This window comes from Rhinolophus sinicus, linkage group LG15 (genome assembly GCF_036562045.2).
Source record: "Rhinolophus sinicus isolate RSC01 linkage group LG15, ASM3656204v1, whole genome shotgun sequence".
Classification (NCBI taxonomy): Eukaryota; Metazoa; Chordata; class Mammalia; order Chiroptera; family Rhinolophidae; genus Rhinolophus; species Rhinolophus sinicus.
This window is the reverse complement of record NC_133764.1, coordinates 11,750,871-11,778,851: the sequence shown is the minus strand read 5'-3', so window position 1 is coordinate 11,778,851 and position 27,981 is coordinate 11,750,871. Positions and strand designations below refer to the sequence as shown.

Here is a 27,981-nt window from a genome sequence, read left to right as displayed (position 1 = left end):
TTGCTGGGAACTCTGCCTCCTAGAGTTGCAGGGAAAAACCCAATACAGTCAGAATGGCCCGCTGGACCCATTTCTTGATGCAGCCTGTTACACACCCTTAGAAACAGGAGACTTTCCTTCACAGCAGAAGCCAGGTTAGCAGTTCCAGGGTTCCCCGGGTTCGCGAGAGCTGCAGCCCTTGTGAGATGCAGTGTTGGTCACACTTGGGTTTCTTACCCAGGTCTGTCTCTTATTGGGAGTCCGGGTCCTCTCACTCCTCTGGAGCTCCAGGAAAGCTCAAGACAGGCTCTTCTGTGGGGACCTTCTGCACCCCCCTACACACTGCCACGTCTCCACCAGGGGCCTGACTCCTCCCCACTGGGATGGACTTCTGTTGGGCCTAGTGGGAACGTGGGGGCAGCAAGAAGATTCTGGTTCCTGCAAAGCCTTAGGAGTCAGCTTCGCTGGAAAAATGGACTGGTTGCTTGGTGATCGTGGTGCCTGGGCCTCTCCCTGTGGGCTTAGCAGAAAGGGGAAGTGTGGTCAGGCTGGCAATCGCTGCTCTGAGGTGGGTGGAAGGCCTGTGGGCGAGGACCGCCTCTCATCAGCTGTGCCTGAGCCACAGCACTCAGGACACTGCTGTCCCCTCAGCCGGTCGCATATAGACCCCCTTGTGACCCAGGTAAGCATCTGAGCATGTGTTGGTGTGAGTGGCTGCCTGAACTTGGGCTGGGGGGTTGTAGCTGGGGCCTTGGTATGACCGCTGGGTGGGGATGGAGAAACACTGGTCTTGTAGAATCCACTCTGGCGGTCACTGGCTGGGTGACCTCAGAATCACTGCACTTCCCTGGGCCTCCATTTCCTTGTGTGTGTGTGTGTAAGGGTGATGAACAAGCCTCTGTCTCAGGACGAAATGACAATGACAGACTTAGATGTGTGCTGCTAAGGGCTTGTTATCACCCTGGGTCCTCATAGTGAGTTTCAGTAACCGATACGTGAGAGGACCTTGTGTGAGAGGGTCGGTGCTGGAGGCAGGGGTGGAGTTGTCTTGACTGTGTGAACTTCAGGCTGCGTCTTGGAGCCACTGGATGAAAAACCTAGGACACCACCAGCCTAGCTGTCTTTGTCACTGTGTCTCTGGCATTCGGGGATTTATTTATAAGGCATCTTGCCTTCCACAGGCTTTGGGATCAAGGTGACTTCTGGAAAAATCACTGGTGGGTTCAGCTCTTGTCGCTTCCACTTCCACTTTCTCACACATCACTTGCCAGAAAGCCACTCCCTTTCCTGGCCCCTTAACACGTACTGAGTTCTGAGGGAGCATCGAAAGTGGAAATTGATGAACTTGGAGAAGACAAGGCCTGGGAGTTCCTTTTTTTTTCTTCTTTTTTTTTAGAATCTTTTTCCCCCTCTGAAAATTGGGAAACTGCAGAAAAACAGGGAAACAATGACCCTAATTTCTACCATCTCACAACAACTGTGGGAAAGAGCTTGTTTTTTGCCTTCTAATCTTTTTTCCTGAGATTGGAGAAGTTATCATTGTTTTACACTGATGTAAATACACTCTAGAAATAGAAATACAAACTGTCATCAGGGCCCAGGCATCCCTGTCTCCTCCACCCACTAACAACACCAGCATTATTGCTAGAGAGCCCCTGAGGGACAGGTTTTGAGTTTTCCTCCACGTTCTTAGAACCAAACAAATAAGAAAAGTAAGCAGTAGCAAGAGACAATTTGGTTGGACCCAAGGAAGGACCTCTGGGTTGCAGACATCCTGGGATAAACGTACTAGGAAGCTTGAGTAATCTGGCACTCTGGAAGGTTCTGTCAAGGGTGAACACTTCCCACCGAATACCTCAGAGATACTAGGAAAGAGACTGATTTGGGGGCAGGAAGCAGAAGCACTTTTAAGATGTGATGCCTAAACTTTTGAAAATGTGTCTGTTTTATGCCTCATGCAAGGCGGGAATGGTAGAAAAAGAAAGAAGGTTCCTACTCTCACACACTAAAAAATCAAACTGTGTTTTCTGTGATTTCTCCCAGTCGTCCCAGCCACATACTCAGGTAATGGCACGTGACAATGTGACAACACAATGTTGTATTCTGCTCTTTTCATTTTATGCGATTTCCCAATTGTCCCTCTCATGATGTTTTACTCCTGTCACTGGATTGCTGCATCCTATCCCATCAAGTGGCCCTTCTGTAATTTTCTTCCCAATCCCTGAGTGTTTGCCTGCTGTTGATCTAGACTGAGGTGCCGTTTTTAAAAGTGTATTACCACTTGCTTTCAAAAAAACTTTTTTTAAGTCAATGTATACAGCCAATGGCTATATAGGAGGATCTGTTTCACCACAACTTTACCAGAATAGGATTTTATCATTATTTTTTAATTTTTCCTAGCAAATTGATGTAGTTTCTAACTGTGGGCAGACAAACATGCCAGGGGAGCAATAAACTATAATGGGGATCATGTACGAACAGAGTCGAGTCCCATAAGGAAATAAATCAGACTACAAGGTTAATCTGGGAGTAATAGTGTGACATGCCACCGTACTGAATGCAGCCAGTATGGCTCTACATGGCCAAAAAGGCATGTTCAGCTCACCCTCTCCTTAGATCTCTAGGATTTGTATTTAGCCTTTCACAGAAATGGGAGAATAGAGAGAGGGAGAAGAGAGGCTGGACTCCTTTTGATTACACTGCCCTGCCCTTCCCCAGGCACACTTGGTTTTTCAGTTGCCATCAACTACCCCCATGGCCATTTCTGGTGCTGACATTGGCCAGGAGGTCAGCTGGGAACTTGCCCTCACTGAGCATGGGCAGTGACAATCTGGGAACTAGAGGTGAATTCAGGCAGGAAATGCTCATGCTGACTTGCTAGTGTTATAGCCTAAATATTACCTACAGTCTCCCAGACACTTGACATCTAGGTTGAGAGCAGCTCAAACCCTCATCCCATGACCTGCTCAAGTTCAGAGCCCTTCCCGAGACTTCTGTGGGGTCTCCAGGAGGCCACCCCTTTCCCGTGGTTAGCACTGGCTCCAAGCCTTGCGGGTGAGCCTCTGCCCCATACTGCACTGACCCAGGGGTGAAACTCAGCCCCTTCCTTGGTTCCCTGCAATACCAAAACAAAACAAAATAAAACGTTCCCGCACTGGCAGATGCAATAGACTTTACTAAAGATGGGTGGGGTGGGGGTACACAGGAGAGGTTTCTAAAGCAGCAATTCGAACGACAGCTCTGTCCTTAAAATGTCACGGCCCCTCCATTCCGAGCACCTTCTGTCAGTTGCTTCTCCCCTTTGTACCATCTGGCGGGCTCCCCTTCCTCTCCTCCCACCCCTTCCCATTTTCTTCTCCTCCAGAACTCCAAGTCCCCCTCCCTACTCAACACCCAGAGGAATTCAACATTCTCCAGCTCCCACCAGCAAGCCTATTCCCTGCCCCGCCAGCTAAGTACTTTAACTGCAGCTCATTCTCTTTTTTACTTTTATTTTTTTCATTGAGGTGTAATTAACATCCATAAAATGCTCAGGCCTTAAATGTACAGTTCAGTACACTTGACAATTGGGTACACTTTGTAACCATTGCCCAAAACAAGACATAGAATATTTCCAACACCCCAGAAAGTCCCCTTGCACCCCTTTTTAATCACTTTTCCTCCTCCGTTGAAACCACTATTCAGATTTCCATCACAATTGAGTAGTTTAGTCTGTTCTTGAACTTCCTATAAGGATACTCATACAGGTTGCACTCTTTTACATCTGGCTTCTTTCACTTAATGTTTTCAGGATTCATCTATATTGTATCACGAATTCGTTTTTTAAAATTTCTAGGTAGCATTTCATTGTATGAATGAATATACCAGCCTGTTTATCCATTCTCCTGTTGAATTCCATTCTGTTTTTACAGTTTCACATTCTTTGAGTAAATACAACATGCCCAGATGGTTGATATTAAGAATATGAGTGCGTGGGGCGACCAGTTGGCTCAGTTGGTTAGAGCGTGGTGCTCTTAACAAGGTTGCCAGTTCGATCCCTGCCTGGGCCACTGTGAGCTGCGCCCTCCACAACTAGATTGAAACAACTACTTGACTTGGAGCTGATGGGTCCTGGGAAAAACACACTTAGTAAATTTAAAAAGTTAAAAAAAAGAAAAAAGAATATGAGTGTGAACAGGGCAGAGGAAGGAAATTTTCAATTGGGAGGGAGAATAAAAAGAGGAACAAAAGCTGAAATTAATTTTAATAATACATTTTACTTAACCCAATAGATCCAAAATATTATCACTTCAATATGTAATCCATATAAACATTTATTAATGAGACTTTTTCCTTTTGCTTTTCACACAAAGTCTTTGAAATCTAGTGTGCATTTCACACTTACATCTTAGCTCCAACTAACCGCCTAGCTCACTAAGTACTCAATAGAATAGCCTCCTGGGGCTGGTGGCTGCTGTCTTGGACAAAGCAGGCCTCAACTAAAGAGACTTGTGTCCAAGGCCATGCAGCCCTTAGTGGCAGATAGCAAGGAGCTGGATTAGAATTCAGATCTCCCCATCTTCCTGCTGAGCTGTTTGCCAAGTCTGCCTCAAGACATTTTTTTGAGGCCTTTTCTAACTCCAACATTCCAAAACGCTAATTCCCCTACACACACATTCTACCCACTCCTTTGGGGACTCATGGCTATTTCAGATCATTTCTTTTTCCTGAGAAAAAACTCAGTTTTTCAACATACAGGACACGACCGTTAGTGGGTTGTGAAATAAATTTAGGGGCTTACACTCAGTAGTTTTTTTCATGAAATCAGCTGGACTAGGTGAGAAAATGTCGGCTGCATCACATGTTGTAGAGACATTTTATGAAACTTGTTTCATTTATGTGAATATACCAACAGCCGTCACATTGTAAGCTGCATTTCTTCCTCTGACAATCTCGGTTTAAAAAAAAAAGCAAATGCTAAATAAACCCATTCTCTGGGATTCGCGATGATGGCTATTGAGTGTGATTTCTGTCACCAACTCCCTGGATGTGTCTTTTGGGGAAATGAGAATTGGGACTGAATGACGTTGCTTTGAGCTGCTCTCCTCTGACACCGTTCAGAATTGCAACAGGCTCACTGACAAAAACGTGTTAGGTTACTGGAGGAATGGGGAGAAACAGGACAGAAGCTGGAACTCCACCTCCTAATGCTTGCACGGCCTCTGCTCCCCAGTCAGCCGTTCAATGCCAGCAGCGATGGCAGATGGAGGGCGGGGAGACTGCCCAAGGTCGCGCGTGTCCAGGTGAGGTGGCTTTGGAGTTAGAATGCACAGTGCCTGAATTTCAGACCCTGGATCCAAAGTGCCTCCCACCCTGTATTGTTGCAAGGGAAGTCTGCCAGTAGCGGGGGAAAGAGGCCAGGGCATCATTGGTTCATATAGTCACAGATACGTATGGAGGGCCCACTTTCTCCCAGGAGATGTTCTAGGCACTGGAAACTGAGAAAGAGAGAGGCAAGGCCCTTGCTGTCACGGAGTTTACAGGCCAGTGTGGGAGATAGACAGTGAACAAATAAACCAAGAGACAGCTGTCACAGTAAGAATATATGGGCTCAGTTGGAGGAAAAAGTACATTTCGTGTATTGATCCTGACATATTGGTGGAGAGGGTGTGTGTCAGCTTCCCACCCCTCCCCGCCCAGCACCCTGCCCATCGTCTTTGATACCTACTTCAGAGAGAATGGGAGCTTTTGGGTGTGAGCCGTGGGTTTGTCCAGCAGCACACCCTCTCCCCATCCTTGATCCCTTTTAAAAGCTCATTCTTCCATCTGGGCCCGTGAAGGTGTCTCCCCTGCTCCTCAGATCTCGTTCCTGTTCTCTTCTATCCCTGCATTTCATTCTTGTTCTCTCTCCTGGCACCTTCACAGTTTATAAACACACTGAAGGCTCTGTATGTTAAACATACAACCTTTCCTCAACCTCAGTTTCCTCTCTTCTTGAAATCCAGGCTTTGACTCTGGGTGGTGAACACACAATATAAGATATAGATAATGTATTACAGAATTGTGCACCTGAAATCTATGTAGCTTTACTAACAATTGTCACCCCAATAAACTTTAATTTAACAACAACAACAACAAAAGAAAAGAAAAAGGAAAAGAAATTCAGGCGTCCTTTGCCTTCTGGGCTTTCATCGCACTGAGCTCCCCTGAAGCTGTCATCAGTCATGGAGGTTTCAGAGTGAAGGAGATTCAGTCTGTCCTGAGGGCAGGATGCTTGAAGAGAAAGACAGAGAAAGTACAGGAGCTCTGAGCTCCTGAGCACAGAGCATCAGGTGAGGTAGGGAGGGGAAGACAAGCAGGGAGAACGATTAGATCACAGGGTCTCCCTGTGCCTTCTTGGTCCTGCGGGAACTTCATTCCTATATGGTACTGAGTTATGACCGACCTCTGAGGACTTTGGGTAAGATTCTAGGATGCCCCTGCTCCTGCCAATGCCCTAGGTAAGGAATCCTGGGGATCCAATAAAGTCATTCACACCCTAGTAAAAAGCAGTTTCACTTCCTCAGTATCTGGCATACGTGGCTAAATGAGTTTAAATGGAGGGAGCATGGAACTTTGCTCTGGAGAAATGACTGGATTATGAAAATCTAGGCAATGTAGCAAGCAGACAGGAAAAGTATTTGGGTTCAAGGCGTCTTTTTAAGTGCCTTTCACTCCACCCAGCTGCTGCTGCTACTGCCCATGACTGTTGCGGGGAACAAGGCTCCAGCTTTCTCACCTGCCCCAGGTAGGGGCTCTGCAGATTGACCAGATGCAGTGTTCCTCCCTTAGGCCTGAGAACCACTTGGAGTGCTTGTTAAACATGCTGATACCTGAGTCCCACACCAGACCTACCAACCAGAACTGGGAGTGGAGTAGGGATGGAGGACCCTGGTACCATATCTCAATGTTAATACTTTTCCCAAGGCCCTGACTTTGTGGTCATAAATTAGTGCCCTAGAGTTAGAAAGACTTGGGTTTGGCTTCTGATTTTTCCACTGGCTAGCTCTGCAACCTTGAGCAGACTTCTTGTAAGCCTCCATTTTCTTACCTGTAAAATGGGATAATAATTATGATCTGCCTTATAGAGTTGTTGTGAGGGTTAAATGAGATGGCGCAGATAGAGTACGTACTTAAAACTCGTGGTAAGTTAGCACATGATGCATGTTACTTTTATAAAGTGCATTTTCATATTGAGGCTATTATTATGTAAAACAAGTCACAGCTAAAAGCCGAGGTCTTGCCAGTATCGTCGGTTCTTGAACAAGGGTTCTGCTTTCAGTTCTGTAATGAAAAGAAACTTTTATCAGCTTGGTGTTAGCCTGGCAGAGTAAAGAGAACATGAACTTGGGCATTAGACTGGGCTGAGCTGCCATCTGAAGTTAGCCAATTACTAGCTGTGTTGCTTTAGCAAATTGCTTAATCTCTCTGAGTTCTGTTTCATCTGTAAAATAAAACGGGCGTAATCATAGCCCCCCAAAGGTTATAATGAGGATTACGTGATAACATGTACGTCAGTGGTTCTCAACCTTGACCTCATATTAGGATCAGCTGGAGAACTTTATTAAAAACAAAATCCCGATGGCCACGCCCTACCCTAGATACACTCAATCACAGCCTCAGATGTAATGCAGCAGCAGCAGTTTTTCAAGCTCCCCAGGTATTACTAAGGTGCAGGCATGGCTGGGAATTCATGTTATTCCTCAAGTTATTGGCTTGACACACCCAAGGAACTCGACAAGTAATAACTAAAGGGTGTCCCATAGTTCCTGTTCCTTCTTCCATTCATGGTATCCACCAAATGCTCTCCCAGTTGACAGGAACTGAGGTCAGGCCCTGCAACTCCCTGACCTCATCCCAACATCCGGGATGCCTACGCCTGTACCCACCCTACGTGCCCTGGGACCTGGTGACCTGTGGTTCGGGACTGGACAAGTTCTGGTCCACACATCAGATCTTACCCTCTTCTAGTCTATACTGGACCTTGGGCCCCCACTCCGGCTCACAGGGCCCTGCATTATCTCTGAGTCTGAGTCTTGCCTTGAGAACCTTCCCATGTCAGATGCAACATTGCTCTTTGAAGATGGAGGAAGGGGCCAGGAACCAAGGAACATGTGTGGCCTATGGCAGCTGTGAAGAATAAGGAAATGGCTTCTCCAGTGGAGCCTCCAGAAGGGGACACAGCCCTGCCCACACTTTAATTTTAGCCCAGTGACATCATGTTGGACTCTGACCTCCAACTCTGTAAGATAATGCATTTGTGTTGTTTAAGATACTGTGTTTGTGGTAATTTATTAGAGCAGCCACAGGAAATGAATATAGTTGGTTTCCAAACATTGCCCTTGCCTGGGCTCCCACCTCGTTCCAGGAGGGAGTGGCCTCCCCAAATGACATTTCAGCCCAATTCCAAAACTTTTAAGTTACTTTTGATTATGAAACAGACTCATTTTAGTTTTAAAATTTCAGTTGTGCTTATTTTAAAACTTCCGTCTTTGATCCAAAGCTCTCCCCTCTGCCCCAGTGAAAGGAGTAGAGAGAGGGGTGGAGCTGCCTCAGCTCCCTCAGTACCCCCTGTCCCCCCCCCACCCCATCCAGCACTTTCTTCCCTGGTATTGGATGGAGGAGGAAAGACAGAGACGGACAGCTTTCCAAGGCAACTCTCCCATCAGTGGGCCATTCCTGCTGAGCTAGTTTGCGGTGTTTGGATGAAGACTCTGGCCCTTGAGAGGTCCCTTGTGGGCCCTTGAGAGACGCGGTTACATCACCGAGCTACAGCCAGCATCCTCTTATGCAAACACTTCTTTGCCGCATGCTTCAGTAGCTCTCAGCCTCCTGCATTCCACAATCGTATCTGCTCCAGGCCTGCCAACATGGGTGGCATTCAGCTTGCACACCTTTCCAGGGCCTGAACTTGATCATGTAGCCATTGCATGTTCGCCCCCCCTCCCCCGCCCCCAGCTGTACTCTCTGCCATCACTCCCCAGAGCTCCTCTCTGCTCCCTGGTGGCACCCTGGCCATGAAACCAACCTGGGAATGACATGACATCCAACTGGGAATGAAATACGATTTTCTTGCCGCCCCCACAGCAGCACTCTCCCAAAAAAGACAAGTGCTTCTTGGTTCTGTAGAAAAGGCATCTCTCAGCAGTCCATGGGGAAGACTGTTTCTCTGGTCCCAGGATGTGGGGAACTTGGGATGCTTATTTGCAACTGTGGGCTCTGATCTTTCATTCTGGGGAATCCCTTGGCTTCTCACACCACATATCACTACCACAGCAATGCTCCTTCTAAAGTAAGATATCCTGAACCCCATTTGGCCTTTTGTTGATGACTCTGATTAATATCAACAAAGGAAGGCCTTGTGACAAAGAGAAAGCATTCCACCCTCCTTCCTATGTGGGTGACCTTGGGCATGTCATTTCACCTCAGTCTCAGTTCCTGTCTGGAAAAGGGTGTGGGGGTGAGGATGAGATGAGGTGAGAGATGAGAAAGCACTTGTGGACAGCTTGGTGCACTGAACACACTCAAAACCTCTGATGGCAAATCAAATGCACTCGATTTGTAAGAACAAAAGTGCAAAATATCTATCACTCTGTGTAGTTCTGAAAAGTGACTCATACTTTCACTTTCTGACATCATTCTATGTCCTCTTTCTTCCCCAGGAATCTGATCAGGATGAAATTTCTTTGAATCTGAGCTATGGCTTTTCATGGAAGTTACTTCTATAGCTCTAAAAATGATGTTTATATTGGAGAAATCCTTCAAGAGTAAAACAAAAAGACAAAGAGATAGAAAATAGGAGAGGAACATTAGACAAAGAACCAAGAGACACACATTTGAAAAAGGAAAAAGAGAAAGAGAAAATGGAGGGAAGAAATTCTATCTATCTGTTTATCCATCTGTGTATCTGGTTTCCCAGAGCTAAGAAGATGAGATTCCAATTTAGATTTGTTCAACAAAGAGGCTGCCCTCTGATATGTCATGGCTTGTCGTGGCTTCTTAAATCCAGTGCCCTTTGACCTTACTGGTGAAAACCAAATTTCACAGCCCCCACTGAAAGCCAAGTTTCCAGTCTCCATGATTTTTCTTTTCCTCTTTGTTCTTCTTCCTCTATTACTTTCTTTTGTGTATCCTGATAGGGAGGTCTACAAAACCTCTGCCCACTGCATGCCTAGCAGATAAGATCTCCCAGATAGCTGACACTTTGCTCTCTTAAGAGGAAATCCGCAGCACATCTACCAACATGGAAAAATGACAAAAACAACCTTGAGCAAAAAAGCAAGCTGCAGAATGATGTGGACAGAAGAGTTCTGGTTATACATGATTGATTTTGTCACACATAACTTTATTAATAGCCAGAGAACATTACATTTGATTAAGCCAAATCTTCCCTAAAGAAACGGAATTTGGAACTGAAAATCCAAATCGTAATATAACAACTTAACAAATGAAGACACTGTGCCAGTAATGCACATTTTAAAATAGTAAGCCAAGCTAAAAGGTCTTTGTAGTAATAATGGCTTTAGCAGCAGCCTAATTTTACCCCTGTGCCTCTGCCCCCTGCCTGGGTCTCTGTTGACATTGTTAATATTACTCAAAAGCATGAGTCAGAAATGCACTATATCAACATGCATGGTGGTTTCCATTGGCTAAATGGTGACACAGGAAGTTGATTCTCACATAAACAGGATATTTCAGGATCTCTCCCAGACCTCAAGGATAGTTTTTTTACTTTAATATCAAATGACCTGGCAAAATGCATTCCATGCATGAGGGGAGCCCAGCCCTTCCTTTGAATCTCCCTGAATTCCTGGAGGCTACTCCTAAAGTCCACCCTGCTTCCCACTGTCATCTGGAGCCTGGCAGCTGCTTTTCTTTCTACTTGCCCGTATGTCATCCCTGGCTTGGAAAACCACTGCACACATGTCATGTTCCCCCAGGCTCTGTTCATATAAGCTTTTGTTGTGCAATTTAATTGAAGATTTGATGGGAACAGAAGATTACAACACAGCGTTATTTAGGCAACAATTTAAGAATGAATATTAGACATAATGGCCCTAAAAATACACTGGTCACTTTCCACTGTGGTGAATTTCTTATGATGATCCAACTTTCTTCTCTCTTCTTTATTTTTTTTCTTTGTTCCCCAAACTTTATTCAGATATAATTGACATATGACACTGTAAGTTTAAGCTGCTTGACGTGTTGATGTGGTACAATTATATATTGCAAAATGATCACCACCGTAGTATTAGTTAACACATTCATCGTGTCACATAATTACCATTTCTTTTTTGTGGGGAGAACATTTAAGATCTGCTCTCTTGACCTCTCCCTCGGCTGCTGCCGTCTCCCCAGACTTTCGCCTCTGCAGTCTGCCAGCTTTCAGGCCCCAAATTTCTATTACTTTCCTCACGCAGGCAAACTCAGTGTTCTTTGTATCTTCACCTTCCCCCTTCTGACCATGTCACACTCAAAAAGACCCATCAAGGTATTTTTCTAGAATACAAACAAACAAAAAAACTTCTTCTGTCTCCCTGTTATGAATTAAGCCTATGTTACCCGTATGATTTAAAAACAACTCCAGTCAATTATTGCTTTAAATGGCATTCCCTCCCCACACTGAATGTTTGACAGTGTAAGAAAGTGCAGGGATTATGTCTTCCATTTCTAGAGTACCTAGTCGATCCATATCTTATTCCTTTTTTTAAATAAATTGGAATTATTTAATGATGCTTGGGTGTAAATATTGGACAGATACTTTGGCTATGAATACCATAATCATTTTTATTACCAGAAAATTGGAAATAGCACAGATTATGAAGGACATGATGGATAATAGTACAGAACTTTAAATAACATGAACATACTCTAAGTTCAAATCACAATGACAGAGAAACAATGTGATGACAGCAAAACTACATCTCCATCTTTATATAACTGCTGAAAAGTAAATAAAATTGAATTAAGTGTTTGGCACCTAATTTGTTCAGATATCTGTTTTTAAAATTTTTTATTAAAAAATATAGCTAACAGACAACATTATGTCAGTTTCAGGGGTACACCGTAGTTATTCACCATTTATAGGCCTAAAGAAGTGATCACCATGATAAATCTAGCAACCGCCTGACCCTGTACCAAGCTATTACAATATTATTGACTATATTCCCTATGCTGTACATTACATCCCCATGACTTATTTGTTTCATACCTGGAAATTCGTATCTTATTTCTAATCCTCACAAATCCCCTGTGAAGTAGTAGATGGTATCACTCTCATATTGCAGATGAGGGCGCTGAGGCTCAGAGATAGTGACTCGCCTGAGTTACTATCCAGCAGGGTTTGACCGTGAACCAGTGTCTGCCTGGTCACTAAGCAGATGCATCTTCACACAACATGGTAGGTAACTACCCCTGCAACCCCAGGATACCTTTCACTCATGCCTCATTCCTCTATCTCCGTTCTCCTCAGGAACCCACAGCGATGGGTTGGTGGAAGGCCAATTTCTGGATCATCTTAGCTGTGGCCATGATTGTTGTCTCTATGATCCTGGGCCTCATCCTGTACTGTGTCTGTAGGCGGCTGCTTAGACGAGGTAATGGCCTTCTCACCCGGGCAGGTGGAGGGAGTAGAGGGGCGGTTGCCAGTGCATTAGGGCTCCTTTAGAGCAAAAAGATTCATTCTGGGCCTATATGGGCTGAACTTTGGATTAAGTCCGTGCATTCTGGATTTCAGTTCAAGCCCTGCCACTAACTCGTATCCCTGGGCCTAGGTTTCCCCATCTGCACGGTGAAGGGAGGGAAGTTAACTGAAGTCCAAGAACTCTTCCAGCCCTAAGGGCATGGGTGGGAGCAGAATCTGTTTCAAGGCACGCTGCCACACTGCGCTCCACTGCTTTCTCTCTCACGTGGCTGCTAATCACAGCATCTTCTCTCTGAGGCTGGAAAGAGAGCACAAGTCTATGCAATGTCAAAAACTATCATGCTACCAAACCCATTAAGTTGTATACGTGAAATGCGTATAGCGTTTCTGTATGCCAATCATGCCTTAATACAGTGGTTTAAATAAAACTCTCTTGTGGTGTGAAAAATGCACTCAATCCACGATCAAGCTGTTTGGCCACCATGATTGCCTCATCTAAGACCATACTCCAAATTCTCGTATTATGTTCACCTTGGCCAGAGGTACCTGGCATCCTCAGATATAAATAACCTGCTACCTGGTGATTAATACTAACTTTAGATTATCTCCAAGTGAGTTTTCCATTTTGACAACTCATCTCCAGAAACATTAAATCCTTGGTTCAATGGTGTGTTTTCTTGAGATCTTATCCCTTTACATAATGGCCTAAGCCTGGAGTACACCCGGGGATGGTGAGTACACTGAGAGGTCCAGCCACCTTCCCTCAGAGCACCCTGAGCAGGGCTCCCGCTATGATCAAGGCACCGTCCTCCTGCTGCGTCTGGACACAGCCTCAGAATCCTGCTCACCCCAGTGCTGGAAGGTCCGGGCTGCACCAGAAGTGAAACCTTTTTGTCATTCTTCTCGATTTCTTTTTAGAGATAGGAAAATTAAGATTCAGAGAAAGGTGAGGCCTTGGTTGAGGTCTCACAGGGGTTGGTGGCAGAGTTGGGACCAGAGCTCAGGTCTGCTGGGCTCCCGGTTCAATGTTTTTTCCCCCTCTAAATCTTGACAGTAATTTTTTTAAAAAAATACAAAATGTATTTAAAATAGTCTGGCCCCTATAGTCCTCCATCCATTTGGCTTCTTAAAATTTTTCATTTTCAGTTATGGACAAAAATATGACCCTGAATAAAAACTTTTCCTATTCTCTTTTATCTTGACCCACTCCTATTAACAAGCAGGTTATAATTAAAAATAACTTATACACCCAGCACGTCACAATTTACAAACTGCTTTTCCCATTCTTTATCTCATTTCCTCCCAACCACACTTTTGGTTATTCATGTGACCAATATTTCTGAGAGCCAACTACGTGCCAGGTATAGTACTGGGCAGTGAGAAAATAAACACAGCCCACATGGTCCTGCCTTCATTGAACTAGAAAAAGGCTCTGTAATCAGATGGCCTGGGTTCAATTCTAGCTCTATCACTTATTAGCTCTGTGTCCCTAAGTCTGTTTCCTCCTGGGGGTTCTTCTTCCAAATATCCTGAACTCACTTGAGTTTTGAGGATTTCTGAGCTCTAAAATCAGAGCTTTTGCTAATTCTTCCTTAAGGAATATGTGTTTTTCCCCCCTTAGGCAAGAAACTGGAAATTGCCAAGCCCTTGAAACAAAAGCCAAGAGATGAAGAAATGATGTATGAGTAAGTAGGGGGAAATCCTTCTGCTTCTCAATTTTGAGAACTGCCTCTTCACTTCCACTCTTGTGCCTACACTGCGATGCTAGTATGACTTAAGTGCCCACCAGCCAGTGAAATGTCATGTCTGCCAACTCTCCCCACTTTAAGAGGAGCAATCTCAGGTCTTTGAAGGTGCAGGCACCATCTGGCTTTCTCTGCTCTCCAGGTCCTCCTTTACCTCGTCTAGTTCGCTAGAAGTCACAGGTTGGGCTCTGTGTTCAGGGCCCACCACTCAGGGTGAGGTCTACCCTTCTTTTCTTGAGGTGGATAAAAGGTGTAGTCCTCTAAAAGTAATTGTGCTGAACAAAAATATGCCATTCACTTTACTTTTGTATTTTATGATATCTGTGGGGCTTTAGCATTGCTATCCATGTTGGGGGTCCCCAAGACCACCTTTAGGCTGGATGATTCACTAGAAGGACTCACAAGACTCAGAAGAGCTATTACACCCAAGGTTATGGGTTATTATAGTGAGAGGATACAGATTAAAATCAGCGAAGGAAAAAGGCGTATGGGGGGAGTCCAGGATTGACCAGGCACAAGCTTCCAATTGTCCTTTCCTAGTGGAATCACATGGACAGCACTTAATTCTCCGTGAACTGCAATAGCATGTGCAAAGCACGGCCAACCACAGAAGCTCACCTGAGCCTTGCTTTCTAGGGTTTTTATTGGGGTCAGTCATATGGGCACAGAGTGTGGGCATGACTACTTTATCTACTCAGTCTCCAGCCCCTCCAGAAGCCAAACTGTTACAGCCTGACCCAAGACCCCAGGCAAACACAAGCAGATACTCTCCATCAATCACCTTGTTAGCATAAACTGGCTCGTCCAAGGCCCTAGGTACGCAAAGACACTCTTACCAGGCAGGGTAGTCTAAAAGCTTAGAGGTTATCTCCCAGGAGCTGGTCAGGGGCCAGTCCTTTTTCTGAAATGCACACACTATCTGAAATGAAATCTATGCTTTTCTAATGGGACTTTTCCTGGGGTTCAAGGGATCGAGCAAATGATAGGCTTTTTCCCCCCACCAGTTCAAATGTGTCAGTCAGCTAGGTAACCAAAATAGTGCCTTTATTGAGAATGAAACTGGCATTGCAGGATGTAGCTCTTCTCCATGGGCAAGTGTGCTTCCTAATTCAATACCAGGTGAACTTTCCTGCACAGGCAGCCCTGGAGAGTCTCTGGTCTTCTCCACAGGGCAGCCCCTTTCTTTGAGTGGCAAAGACCCAAGCAGAATATATGCTTTCTGCAGTCAGGCCAGCTCTGGAAGAGAAAGTAGGAACAGCTGGATTTTCCCCAAATTTAGAAGTCAGAAATATTTCCCTCCTCCCCTAGGAAGAGCCACGGAGGGGTGGAGAGAGGCCACTGATGGAGCTCTTGCCACGTGTCCCCTTCTCCACTCACCCCAACAACCTAAAAATGCTTATGCATTCCCAGGGGGACTTAATCCCATAGAGGAGGCCAAAATTTGCCTCAGAAGAATCTAGTACCAGTTTGGAAATCAGAGGACTTATAAGGGGATGGGTGTCTAGCTAAGAAGGCTGGTTTGGAGACTTTTTGTTGAAACTTCTTATTGAAATAGAATATGAAATACATAAAAGTGCACATGGTAAGAGTACAACTCAACGAATAGCCACAAACAGAACACACCCAGGTAGCTGGCAGCCAGATCAAGAAACAAAATTACCAGCACCTACCTCAACATCTCATGTTCCCTTTCAGCGCTTACACCCCAAGGATAACCACTCTCGGAAATAGTATGAGTTCGTGTTTTTTTCTTGTTTTTATGCTTTATATAAATGGGGTTATACAGTATGTATTTTTTGGTGTGTGGCTTCTTTGGCTTAATGTTTTTTGTGAGATTCATTGTCTGTGGTTATAGACTGTTCATTCTCATTGCTATAGAGTATTCCACTGTGGGAATATACCATGATGAATTTATCCATTCTACTACTGGTGGGTATTTGGATAGAGTCCAGTTTGGGGCTGTTGTGAATAGCGCTGCTATGAACATTCTAGAACATGTCTTTTGGTGAGCATCTACAAGCGTTCCGGTAGGGTATATGCCCAGTAGTGGAACTGCTGCCACATGGTACGTATACAGTTACCTTCAGCAGTATGTCTGTTTTGCAAATCAAAATACAGCTTATGCTTATCTTTCCTGCTACGCCAGCTCAGGTGAGCCCAGGAAGGGATGCTCCATGCTCTAAACTACAGTGCTTCAACTCCCTTCCCTCAAGTCCTGCTGTTCTCTGGGCTAGAGGAAGTGGTTTCTTTAGAGTGCTAGTTATAAATGGGGTGTGAGACCTAGAAAGGCAAGGCAATGCTTCCAGGTTTTAGAGACTATGCTTCGAATGTTCAACCCTGTTCACTTTCCTTGACGTTTTCTTTTAACTCCACCGGCAGTGGGCATGGTCAAAACCAAACACTGACTCCTGTTGATTTCTCTCCAGGAATATTCACAATGAATCACCAGTTCAATTACCACCTCTGCCACCCAGGGGCTTGCTTTTTCAACAAGATGCCTGTAAGTATATTTTGCTGATAGCAGTCTCGTTCAGGGTAGGATAACAGATTTATCTAAGTGTCTTAGTTGGCTTAGGTTGCCCATAACAGAATACTATAGACAGCGTAGTTTAAACAACAGCATCTTATTTTCTCACAGTTTTGGAGACTAGAAATCCAAGATCAAGGTGCCAGCCGATTTGGTTTCTGGTGAGGTCTGTCTTCCTGGCTTGCAGATGGCTGCCTTCTTGCTGTGTCCTCACAAAGCGGGAAGGGCTCTCTGGTGTCTCTTTTCATACGGACACGAATCCTATGGGACAGGGCCCCATCCTTGTGGCCTTGCTGAGCCTTCATTACTTCCTCACAGCCCCCATCTCTAAATACAGCCACACTGGGGGTTAGGGCTTCAACATACAAATTTTGGGGGGCCACAAACATTCAGTCTGTAACACTAGGATTTGAAGCTGGAAGCAACCTGTTTAAAAGAGATGAACACTTTTAAAAGGGGCAGAGTAAGTACCAATGCTCCCGATATTCAATGAATAAATTCATATTCAAATCCCAGCTTGGAATATGGGTAAAAAGGAACTGGAGGGTGTCTCTGGGCCTCTCACACTTCCTATCAGAAAAACTCTGCCTGGTTCCCTTGACTAGAACATTTTTCCTTAAGCTCTTCACATAACTGGCCTTACCGCATCCTTCAGGTGTCAGCTCAAATGTTACCTACCACCTCAGAGAGGCCATTCCTGGGCACTCTATCTAGAGCAATCCTGCTCATTTTCATTATGAAACTTATGGCAATTATCAAAATGATCTTATTTAGTTATTATTCATTTGTTTATCTATCTCCTCCACTAGATCATAAACTCCAAGAAATAGGAACCTTTCTTGTCTTGTTCACCACTGTTTACCCACTACTAAGAACAGTGCCTGGAGCTTAGATAATCAATGCAAATGTTTTGGTGGAATGGATAAACAATAATAATAGCTAACGTTTATTCAGCATGCACTGTGTCAGGCCCCACGCTAGGCACTTTACAGGCATTAGCTCATTTAATCTTCTCAACTACTCTATGAGGCAGGTACAGTAGCTTCTGACAGATGAGGACACTGAGGCACAGAGAAGTTAAGTGATTTACCCATGGTCACACAGCTAGTGACTGCTGAAGTCTGAACATGAACTCAGATCTGTCTAACTGCAAAGCTCTGCAGGAAATGAAATGGCAGCGGTTTTTCAGGTTTTCTTAGGAAAAGATGAGATTGTGGGAGAGGTAGTTCCCATCTCCATGAAAGGTAGAGCTGAGCTGTTTTATCAGCCTTCCCCTCGCCACTTCAGTCCTTTTGCTATGTACTCATTCTCCACTAATTCCACTTTTTGAAAACCCCACTGTCCCCTTCCTTCTTAGCAGAGAGATTTACTCATGAACAATTAGCAAGAGTTCTGCAAAATGGTGTAAGTCATTGTGAGGAGTGTACCAAAAAGGAAATATGGTTTGCATCACTTCCTTGTGGGGAGTTAGGATCTACAGACACAACACTATTCACTTGGCTACTCGCTCTAGTCAATTCCTGGTCTGAGTTTCTGTTTCATGGTTCCCACTGCAGTGCAGTCAGGCAAAGGGACATGGGAGTCATGACGTCTGACCAACATTTGCCATTTAGTCACTTGGGTGATCCTGAGACTGTGTCGTGTCTGTGCCTGTTTACTTTGTAAAATGGGGATCTGGTCCCCCAAGAAGTGGGAGGATCACCAAAACCCATGAAAACCATGCTGAGCCATTTGGTCAAAAATATATTAACACAGAAGAGCACTGCATGTTAAGAACCTATTTGTGTATTCTAGCCCCACAGGAAACCCCGAGTGAGCCAACAGCGATGTACTCATTGGTAAATAAAGATAAAAATAAGAAGACAGTTTCCATCCCGAGCTACATTGAGCCCGAATGTGACTATGACGATGTGGAAATCCCTGCGGAAATGGAAAACCATCATTTTGAAACCACCGTTTCTTCTTTTTGGCAAGCTGAAGAGGGTTCACACAACTTATTTTAAAACTATCAAGAATGGTTGAACTTCTACAGGTGCCCGGTCCGGAACACCAGTGGTAATGTTATGAGGCTCTGGAAGATAAGCACTTCCTGAACCTGAGATAAAGAAGCGTCAACCATCAAATGATTGGCGCCACACAAAAGATGCGAAGCTCAGCCCTGAAGGCGAGAGGATTCAGGCCTTGCGCTTCCGTTGATCAAGTTTCCACCGGGAGGACCACTGGGCTCCGTGGCTCCCATCCGTGAGAAACCACGCTGTTCTCCACACTCTACCCCCTTTCCTTCCTTTGTTTGTGTGGTTCTAAGCGAACTTAAAGCTTGGTGCTTAATTGTGGGAGCCTCCCAGGCTCCCATCACCCAGCACGGCCCCCACAGAGCACATATATGGTCTTTTCCCAGCTAGCCTCACCCACTTCCTGCATTGAGCATCTACGGGGTGGTAGTTACAGCTGACTGCTCTTGCGCGAAAGTCACCGTGTCAGCCTTGTGCTTTATTCCAGGGTGGGGCTTGCTTGTTGTTCTTGTGAACCCTCCTCCCCAACTCACACCTCAAACCCCAGTGCCTCTCTATGACGTTGGCCAGAATGACCATAGAGAGTCAAGTTCTCACCCAGGTTTTTTCCTGTGCTTCCTGTTTGCACCCAAACAACAGAAGACAGAAGTTACCTTCTGGACCAAAGGACAGAAGTTACGCGTAGAGGTGTCATATTGCAATATGTGTATTGGGCTATAGGAAAAGTCGTTTTCCCCAAGAAAAGTCATGGGGAACAGGAAAGAAAAGGGCAACTAAATGGCAGATGCAAGATGAGAGTTCAGGGGGCTTACCTCCCTCTTCCATTACTGCTTCCTCCCTTATGTAAAGTTCTATGCAAACAGCGCCTAGACCCTTCCTTCCAGATCATGTTTCCCACTGTCTGGGAGGCGGAAACTCTAGTGTGGTGAGCTGCAGCTAGTAAGATGCCAGGAAAGTGCGCCTCTGTCCTATTAAATAAGTGCCCTAGTGTGGTTACTGAGACCCATGTCAGCTCTGTAGGTTCCTGAAGCTCATCTGTTCTTTCAAGTTAATCTGCTAGAGCCCTAGAGCTTGACACATTTTCCCCTCTTCTTCCGCCTCCCCCCCAACCCACCCTCGCCTCCCCCTGACCTCACTCCAGTTCAAGCCGTTGTTTCTCAGTCTAGTTGTGTAGGACACAGCTCCCTGGCTCCCTGGCCCATGCTGCATTATGAGCCTTGCGCTCCCCGCAGCTGAGGCAGCTGGTGGGCTGCAGCCGGCGCCAACCTCTAGCTGCTCACCACAGCCCAGCTCTAGGGAGAGCTGTTGTTCACAATCTTAGCTGTAGAGGGCGCAGCTCACTGGCCCATGTGGGAATCAAACCTGTGGCCCTGGCATTAGGAGCACGGCACTCCAACCACCTGGGCCAGTGTGCCTGCCGGAGCTTGACACTTCCTAACCAGATTCATGAGATGCTGATTTCTAAGCATTCCCTGAGAAATCCAGCTAATGAGCAAGCTTTTGGGAGATCACAATGAACAGTGGAAAAGCCTGGGAGTGATTCTTGGACTGAGCTCCTCCTCAAGAGATAGAAAGTGTGTTCCTGCCGTATCAAGTTTCTGCTTTCAACTAATGCCAGACCAGTTCTCTCTTTCTAGACTCCTGGGAGACTTTTAGCTTTCTGTCAGTACCTCCTTATTTTAGGCCACTGGTTCTCTGACTATGGCCTTATGGAACTCTGGGATTCCACGAACCAAAGAAAGAAACTATTTCCCCAAATTATAGAAAGTAAGCTAATGGATAGAAGTGTTTCATGTGTATGCTTTCCTCTTATAAATTTTCTGTAAGTCTTCATCATCTAACGTGTTTCCCCGAAAATAAGACTGGGTCTTATATTAATTTTTGCTCCAAAAGATGCATCAGGGCTTATGTTCAGGGGATGTCATCCTGAAAATTCATGCTAGGGCTTATTTTCCGGTTAGGTCTTATTTTGGGGGAAACACAGTACGATGAAAGTTAAAAGCAAATACCAGATAAATGCTAACTCCTCCTTGCTTTCTGGGACTTCTCCTGGCTCTCCTGCCTGTCTGTCCTTCTCAGTCTGGTTTGTGAGCCCCTCTCTCTGAAACATCTCTTTAATGTTGGTCTTCCTCTGATTCTCTCCCCATCCCTGCCCTCATCTTGCTCCAAATGCTCATGAGTGAGCTCACCAATGCCCATGGACTCAGAGCCCCTCTATTCTGATGACTTCCAAATCGCAGACTCCAGCTGAGCTCTCTCCTTAGTTCCAGACCGAGTGGCCTCCAGGACATCTCCATATGACTCTCCCCCAGACCCCTCAAGTTCAATATAAAGTGAAAGGAACTAATTACCTACCCCCACAGGCTCTGCTATCTTCTTTGTTTCGGAAGTCAGAAACTAGCATACTGTCTGGAGTCCTTTCCAATGTTCCCTGCCTCCTACTGATTGCACCTCTCAAAGAGCTCTCCAATCAGTCCACATGTCTCCATCGCCACTCCTGGGTCAGGTGTTACCAGCACTTGCCAAGAGAACTTCAGTAGCCTCCCAACTGATCTCCTGCCTCTGGCATCTCACTTTCCAATCCCCTTTCTACATGGCAGCCAGTGGTTTTCTAACATGAACACCTGACCACTTTATCCCCTTGCTTAAAGTTCTTCTTTACACATTATCCTCAGAAAGAGCCCAGATTTCTTAATATGGGTTACAAGATTTGTCCAGATCTGGTCACCAGTTATATCTTGCCAACCTTCTCTTTCCTCACCTCCTTGCAACTTCCACCGTGCCCATATTTTTGTTCTGGCCATTTAAAATGACCTTGTCTGTGGTCTCTCTTGCCCTTATGGATATGCAGAGTACTCTCCCCTCTGTCTGGAACATTCTTCCCCACCTTCTGAACCCTGCCATCTCTGCTTAGATCCTTTCCTCACCACTCCAAATTTGGCTCTGGTGCCCTCTTAGATGTTCTCTTCTCATAACATCAGCATGCTGTAATTATCTGTCTACCTGTCTTTCTCCTCCACTGGACTGAGTGCAACATGAGGGCAGAGACTGTGTCTCTCTTTCTGCCATTGTTCTCTCTGTTCCTGGCACAATGCCCAGGCACTGTAGGTGCTCGATGAACATGTTGAATAAATGATCAATTGAATGAGTGAATGAATGAACTCTTCTGGGATCTCACCACTCCCTGTACTTGTCCCTATGGAAACACTTCTCCCTCTGCATTATAATTGCCTGGTTAATTTTCCATTCTTCTTTCTAATCTGGAGCTCCTTTGGGATGGAGCTTGTGGGGCTCACTGCTATGTTCCACGCCTCCAGCACAAACCCTGGCACATAGCAGGCATTTAATAAACATTTGTTGGATGTTGGACATTACAGCTCCCCAGAATAAAACCTCAACCAAATTACACACGCCCAGAGAAAAACTGCTTGATTCTTTTTGTCAAACATATTCACACCTGCATTAACAATTTTAGAGACCATGATCTGCTGGGAGTCTGGTTATTAACATAACTGAAGACACAGTTCCCTCAGCGTCACCAGGAGCTGGATAATCTCCTCACAACACATGAAAAACAATTGCCATTTGTTCTAGTGATGCATGTTGCATCAATAGTACTATTACTGCTCAGACATGTCTCCTGAATTGTGGTATGTTTCAGTTTCTAACCTATCCCATCCATTTCCCTGAGTGCACCAATGCGTGCTCTGCCATGGCCAAGCAGCCACATGAAATCTCCCCTAGATTTACACTTGATTACAGAAAGCTCTCCACCATAAATAACAGGTAACAAGTGACGGTGGTCACATTTCATTTTATTAGAACAGAATGTGCAAATCACTACATGCAAAACCATCGTAAGAAACAGCCAATTAGTATCATTGCATCTTGGCCTTTCAACTGTAAAATTCAGTTTTTTACGTTTACTCACATTTTATCTCCAAACTTTAGTGCAGTTAAAGTTTTAGATCAGCTACACTTGAACATTTTAAATATTCTACAATCACATAACAACACTAAATAACCTTGGTCACTTAGTGACCTATAAACTAACAGCCTTTGAATTTTTTTTTAATGCTAGATGCCTTAGGATTTTTTTTTTTTTTTTACAAATTGGGTGTCAGTGGAACATGGCTTAGGTTTTAACAAAAATTGCAGAAGGTATTATTTAAGAACAATGAAATTCCCCTGATGGTAGAAAAAGAAAAAAAAAAGAAAAAAGTTTATTTGCATAACTTGTACATTTTCTACCTCCCATGAGGCACCAAACAAAAATAAATTTTCCGATACATTTAATGTTGACAGTCTGCAACACTATTTTCAGTGACCAAGAAAAACTTCCTCTGAATGCATTAAAAATAAATATTACCCTGCATTTCTCACTACTGTTTAGAAAAGATATTGAATCAACATTTCATAGATCAAATCTGTTGTAGCACTGGACCAGTTTAATAATAATTCTGTGATTCTTTAAAATTTGAGATTTACCTGAGAAAAAGCCTAACTATATACAGATTTTTTTAAAGTTCTGCTTGAGCCACTTTGGAGAGCAATTTGGCAACATCTAGTAAAACTGAAAATGTGACCCAGCAACCCTACTTCAGGATACATACCCTAGAACAGTAGCTTTTGAACTTTTTGGTACCAGGTCTCCATTACACTCTTAAAAATCACTGAGACACTAAAGAGATTTTGTTTATACAGAAGATATCTGTTGATATTTACCTTATTGGAAATTAAAACAGAAAGATTTAAAATACTTATTAGTTCATGTAATTTAAAAAAAACAAAGACAAGGGCTAAAAATTAGCAGTCTGAGAAGAATTGACAATAAAGTTATTTTCTCATTCTCCCCCGAGGAGCCCAGGGAAGAGGAGAGCCAAAAGGATTAAAATCATGGTGATGATTGGCTATGGTTCAATGGGGATCCCAAGTAGGACCATGTAAAGAGGAAAACCAGAGCTGAAATAAGGCTGAAGAGAAAGGCAATAATTAGCAAACCCAGGAGTCTGGGGTTAGTCATAGTACTTATCAGTCTTGGGAGATTGACTTGTTTGTCTAAAGAGGAGCTTAAGATCTTCAGTTGGCTCACAGGTGACAGTCTTCCTCTAGGGGAGAGTCTTGTGGAGACTTGAATGAAACAGGTTTGAATCGAGAGAGGTGGACCCAGCTCTTGGCTCCTTGTAGCTTGACAGCAGTTCGAGTGCTCAGGAGAACTGTATGGGGTCCCTCCCATTTCGGAGGAGTTAACTGATGCACCAGGGACCCCTCTTTCCAGGCTTTTAAAAAATACTTGGTCCCCTGGTTTTATGACTCAATGATGTGCAGAGGGTTTGGCCTGGGGCAGGTGCCAGGTCCATATTCCCTGCGTGCCTGTTGAACCTCTCCCAAGTTAATGATACAGGAAATAACAGTCTACAGGCAGATCAGGTTTAAGAAGAGGGCTCCCATAGAGCATTTCATAAGGGCTAAGTTTAGGGGCTCTCTGGGCGCAGCTCAATAACGAAGTAAAGCAATGGGCAGTAACTGGAGCCACGGCTCGGAGGTCTCCTGACAAAGCTTTCCCAGAGTCCTTTATAAAGTCTGATTGGCTTGTTCTACTTTTCCAAAGAATTGAGGTCTCCAGGAAGAATGGAGTTTATAAGTTATCCCCAGGGCAGATGCCAGGCTTTGGGTGACCTTACTGACAAAGGAAGGTCCATTGTCACCCTGGAGTGATCTGGGGAATCCAAATCTTGGAATTCTTATAGGAGACTGGATCCTTGTATCATCATAGGAAGGCATTCCAGGATGTATGAACAATGCCACGCTAACAAAGGCAAGCAAGCCGAAGATTTATTAAAAGAAAGAAAAAATATTCCCAAAATGCTGAAGTGGACAGGCCCGGGAGGAGAGCTACTGTGAACGTAAAGAAAATTTAGGATTATATTTGAATGAGGGCGTGAAATATTCAGGGGTGGAGTCATAGGTGTTTCCAGGGCATGTCTTTGCTGACCACTCCTTCAGGTCCTGGGGAGGAAGGATTCCCTTGTAGGGACTGTCATGGCAACATGGGGTGGGAGGGTGGGGGGAGAGAGGGGGGTGGAGATTCTTCCGTGTTCGCAATGCTAAGTGCTATAATCCATTACAATTAGCTATAGCTGCACCTTCTCTTAGAAATTTTCTCATCTTCTCTCTTTTTATTTCCCCTCTGTCTTCCTTTCCTCCCCCCCCTACCACTCCGCCACCCTGTTCTTCCTGCCTACAGTAACACTAGTATAACTAGTAAGCTTCTTTTTCTATTGTCTAAAAATAAAGGAATACGTTTAAGACGTTTTGATCTGTTAATCACCACAGGCTGCAAACCAATGCCACCTAGTGACACATTCAAGAGTATACACATTATGGGCGAGATGGCTACTGCTGTTAAGAGAAAAATAACAATATTTTGCCCACATTTTGCTTGGGGCATTCTGTAATTCAGTAAGGAAATTGAGTCAATTACTTAAAGGCCTTTCTAGAAATAATATAACCAATGTAGATCTCTTTGTTACCCCTGTAATTTGCATTTACACTGAAGGATTTTCTTAAGATAATTTAGGTAAATTTGTTAACATTTCTCAGATCAGACAGTAAACCCAATGGTCAAAAGGAATTAATAGATTATTTTCTTTATGTAAATATATTTTTCTTTCTCTCCTCTTTTCTTGATTTTGCTTGGTCTCTAATTTACACGGTGAGAGATTTTTAAAACTGCATACAGAAAAAAATAGCAATGCATAGTAACTGCTCAATAAATTCTGCTGCTAATAAGAAAAACATAAACATTCATAGCCTTTTTTTCAATGCTTTTGTTTTCTATGTTCAATTTTGTATTCTCAATGCCTAGCACACATGGGAGCCCAATAAATATTACAGAAGGAAGGTGGAGAGGGAAAGAGAGAAGATGGACAGGAAGAAGGAAGGCTGATTATGTTCAAAAATGAGATAGAAGGCTATGCTCTTCTGAGTGCCTTTTACCTCTATGGTTCTAACATTAATAACTATAACAAAGAGGCCATGGTGAATCATGAAGCTTTCAGAGGCAACCTAAAATCATTGCACTGACAATGAAGGGATTCAAGTTTCCTTACCCCTTATCACCAATGAAACAGCCCTGCCCGAAACATGATACTGGGGTCCTCATTTTTCAAATATCCATTATCTACATCTCCACAGCTATGAATCTGGATAGGGAAAATTAATCAAATCATGAAAAGATTCACCCATCAACTTCCAATTAGTCCCCTTGCAAAAATCCCTTCCCACTTAATATTCATATCTACCCCCACCTATCAAGTTAACATCTTGTCCTCTGAGGATGTAAACATTATATAATAAAATGAAAATACTGTACAAAATTTATTACAAAGTAAAATTGCAAATCTTCCAACAAAAGAAGGATGTCCACACAGTACATAAAAGTGATGGGGGAAAATGCTTGAATCACAAGCAAAGCCATTGACAAAGAGAATATGGCAGAGAAAATTGATACAAAGATACATAGTTGCATAGTGTTTTGGGGAGTCTCCAATGCCGTTGCAGTAGGATAGGGGCTCCTCCTCCTTACACCCAAGTATCCAGCCCCGTGTAACCCCTAATGGGTCTCTGTTGCCCTTGGGATAAAGCCCAAAAGCCTACATATGGCTTTCCAGATGTTCTGTGGTATGGCCCAATCTTTCCAAGTTTATCTCGTGCCACCCTGAGCCCTTCCTGCTGTTCACCTACACTAGTTGTCAGTTTCTCAGACACATTGCCAACTGGCACAGGACCTTGCACATGTAGTTCCTGATACCTGTAATTCCTTCCCTTTATAATAAACATCTCTCCCATAGTAAAAATCTGCTACTTTGCCTGTCCAAAGAGCTGTCTCATTTTTCTGGTAAAAATAAAAACAAACAAACAAAAATTATCTTTTTTTCCATCACCTGATGGGTGATGGGTGACGGCTCCCTTCACACATTCCAACAGTGATTCAAGCTGGCCAATCCAGTACCTCATCCACTGGATACAGTGATTGATTGGTCCAGGGTTGAACATGTGATCCAAGCAAAACCAAGCAGAGTCCAGAGTCCTTTTTCTGTAATTGCTATAGATGTTCTCCTTCTGTATGTAATCCTGGGCACCGAAACATCTCCACGTGGGGGAAAAAAAAAAAAAATCTATGAAGTCAATACAGAAAAAGCAAGACTAAGAAATAGAGAGAGAGAAAGCAGTTCTGATGACAGTGTTTAAATTCCTGAATTCTGGCCTTTCCCGAAGTCAGTCTACCCCTTTGACTTTCCTGACACATGAGCCAAGATATGGTCAAGTTAGAATTGGGTTTCTACTATTTCATTGTCCTTCATCTGCCTAACTCTTCAGGGAAAGCCAGATTCCAGAAAACCTTCACAGACCTTCCTATGTAGGTCAAATCTTTGATAAACTCTTAGGGCACTACGTAACTCTCCAGCATAGCAATCACCACAGTTACCATGAGAGGGCCTTGGGTTTTGCTCAAAATTCATTATATCACCAGTGCCTGGCAGAGAGTGAGTAGCCATACATATTTTAGAACAAATGAATTACATAATGAATCCCCACTGCTGTCAGGGACCGCATGTTAAGCCCAGAAGAGATCACAAAGAAGAGTTAGTTCTTTGTTCTTTAAAAAAAAAAGCCAAAATAAACCACTTGTAATGTAAATGTAACTACTGTCTTTCCCTGGGTCCTCCATTTTCATCCTTCTGGCTTAAGCAGATTTTGGATCTTAAAACAAAAAAGAAATCTTTGTTATTTTGAAAGTAATACAAGAAATACAAAAAAACATTCATGGTTACAATTTTTCTTCAAAAATAAGAGTAAATGGAGAGAGGACTAGCCCTAGCAGATTTTGAAACATATTTAAAAGCTCGCAATAATTATAAGTTTATGATCAAAGAAGAGATAAATATGTAAATGAACAGAAACATACCCAAAATACATAACGAATACATATGTAAACTTAGTCAATGATAAAGACAGCATTTAAAATCAGTGAGGAAAAGGAAGATGATCCAT

At 44.0% G+C, this 27,981-nt stretch overlaps 1 protein-coding gene and 1 long non-coding RNA gene across 3 annotated transcripts; one reads left to right on the top strand and one right to left on the bottom strand.

Moving 5' to 3' along the window:
• The first annotated feature begins 5 nt into the window (after positions 1–5).
• On the top strand, positions 6–22,069 carry SCIMP (SLP adaptor and CSK interacting membrane protein). The gene is made up of 5 exons (XM_019715122.2): positions 6–661; positions 12,470–12,593; positions 14,262–14,325; positions 16,812–16,885; positions 18,707–22,069. Exons 1-5 carry the CDS (start codon positions 452–454, stop codon positions 18,913–18,915), a joined length of 681 nt encoding a protein of 226 aa, XP_019570681.2. The 5' UTR covers positions 6–451; the 3' UTR covers positions 18,916–22,069.
• On the bottom strand, positions 11,765–27,808 carry LOC141569017 (uncharacterized). Of its 2 annotated transcripts, XR_012492414.1 has the most exons (4): positions 26,871–27,808; positions 26,037–26,129; positions 17,022–17,338; positions 11,765–15,621 (listed from the first exon to the last, which is right to left on the bottom strand). It is a non-coding gene; the product is annotated as an uncharacterized LOC141569017 (long non-coding RNA). The 2 variants fall into 2 exon arrangements; XR_012492413.1 differs by having other exon boundaries at positions 26,037–27,808.
• Between the last annotated feature and the right edge of the window lie 173 nt (positions 27,809–27,981).

What these genes read in the sequence shown, in the direction of transcription:
- SCIMP (XM_019715122.2), top strand. Translation starts at nt 452, where the DNA reads ATGGACTGGTTGCTTGGTGATCGTGGTGCCTGGGCCTCTCCCTGTGGG. An exon ending in TAGACCCCCTTGTGACCCAG is followed by an intron (nt 662 to 12,469) that starts GTAAGCATCTGA and finishes CGTTCTCCTCAG; the next exon opens with GAACCCACAGCGATGGGTTG. An exon ending in GCTTTTTCAACAAGATGCCT is followed by an intron (nt 16,886 to 18,706) that starts GTAAGTATATTT and finishes TGTGTATTCTAG; the next exon opens with CCCCACAGGAAACCCCGAGT.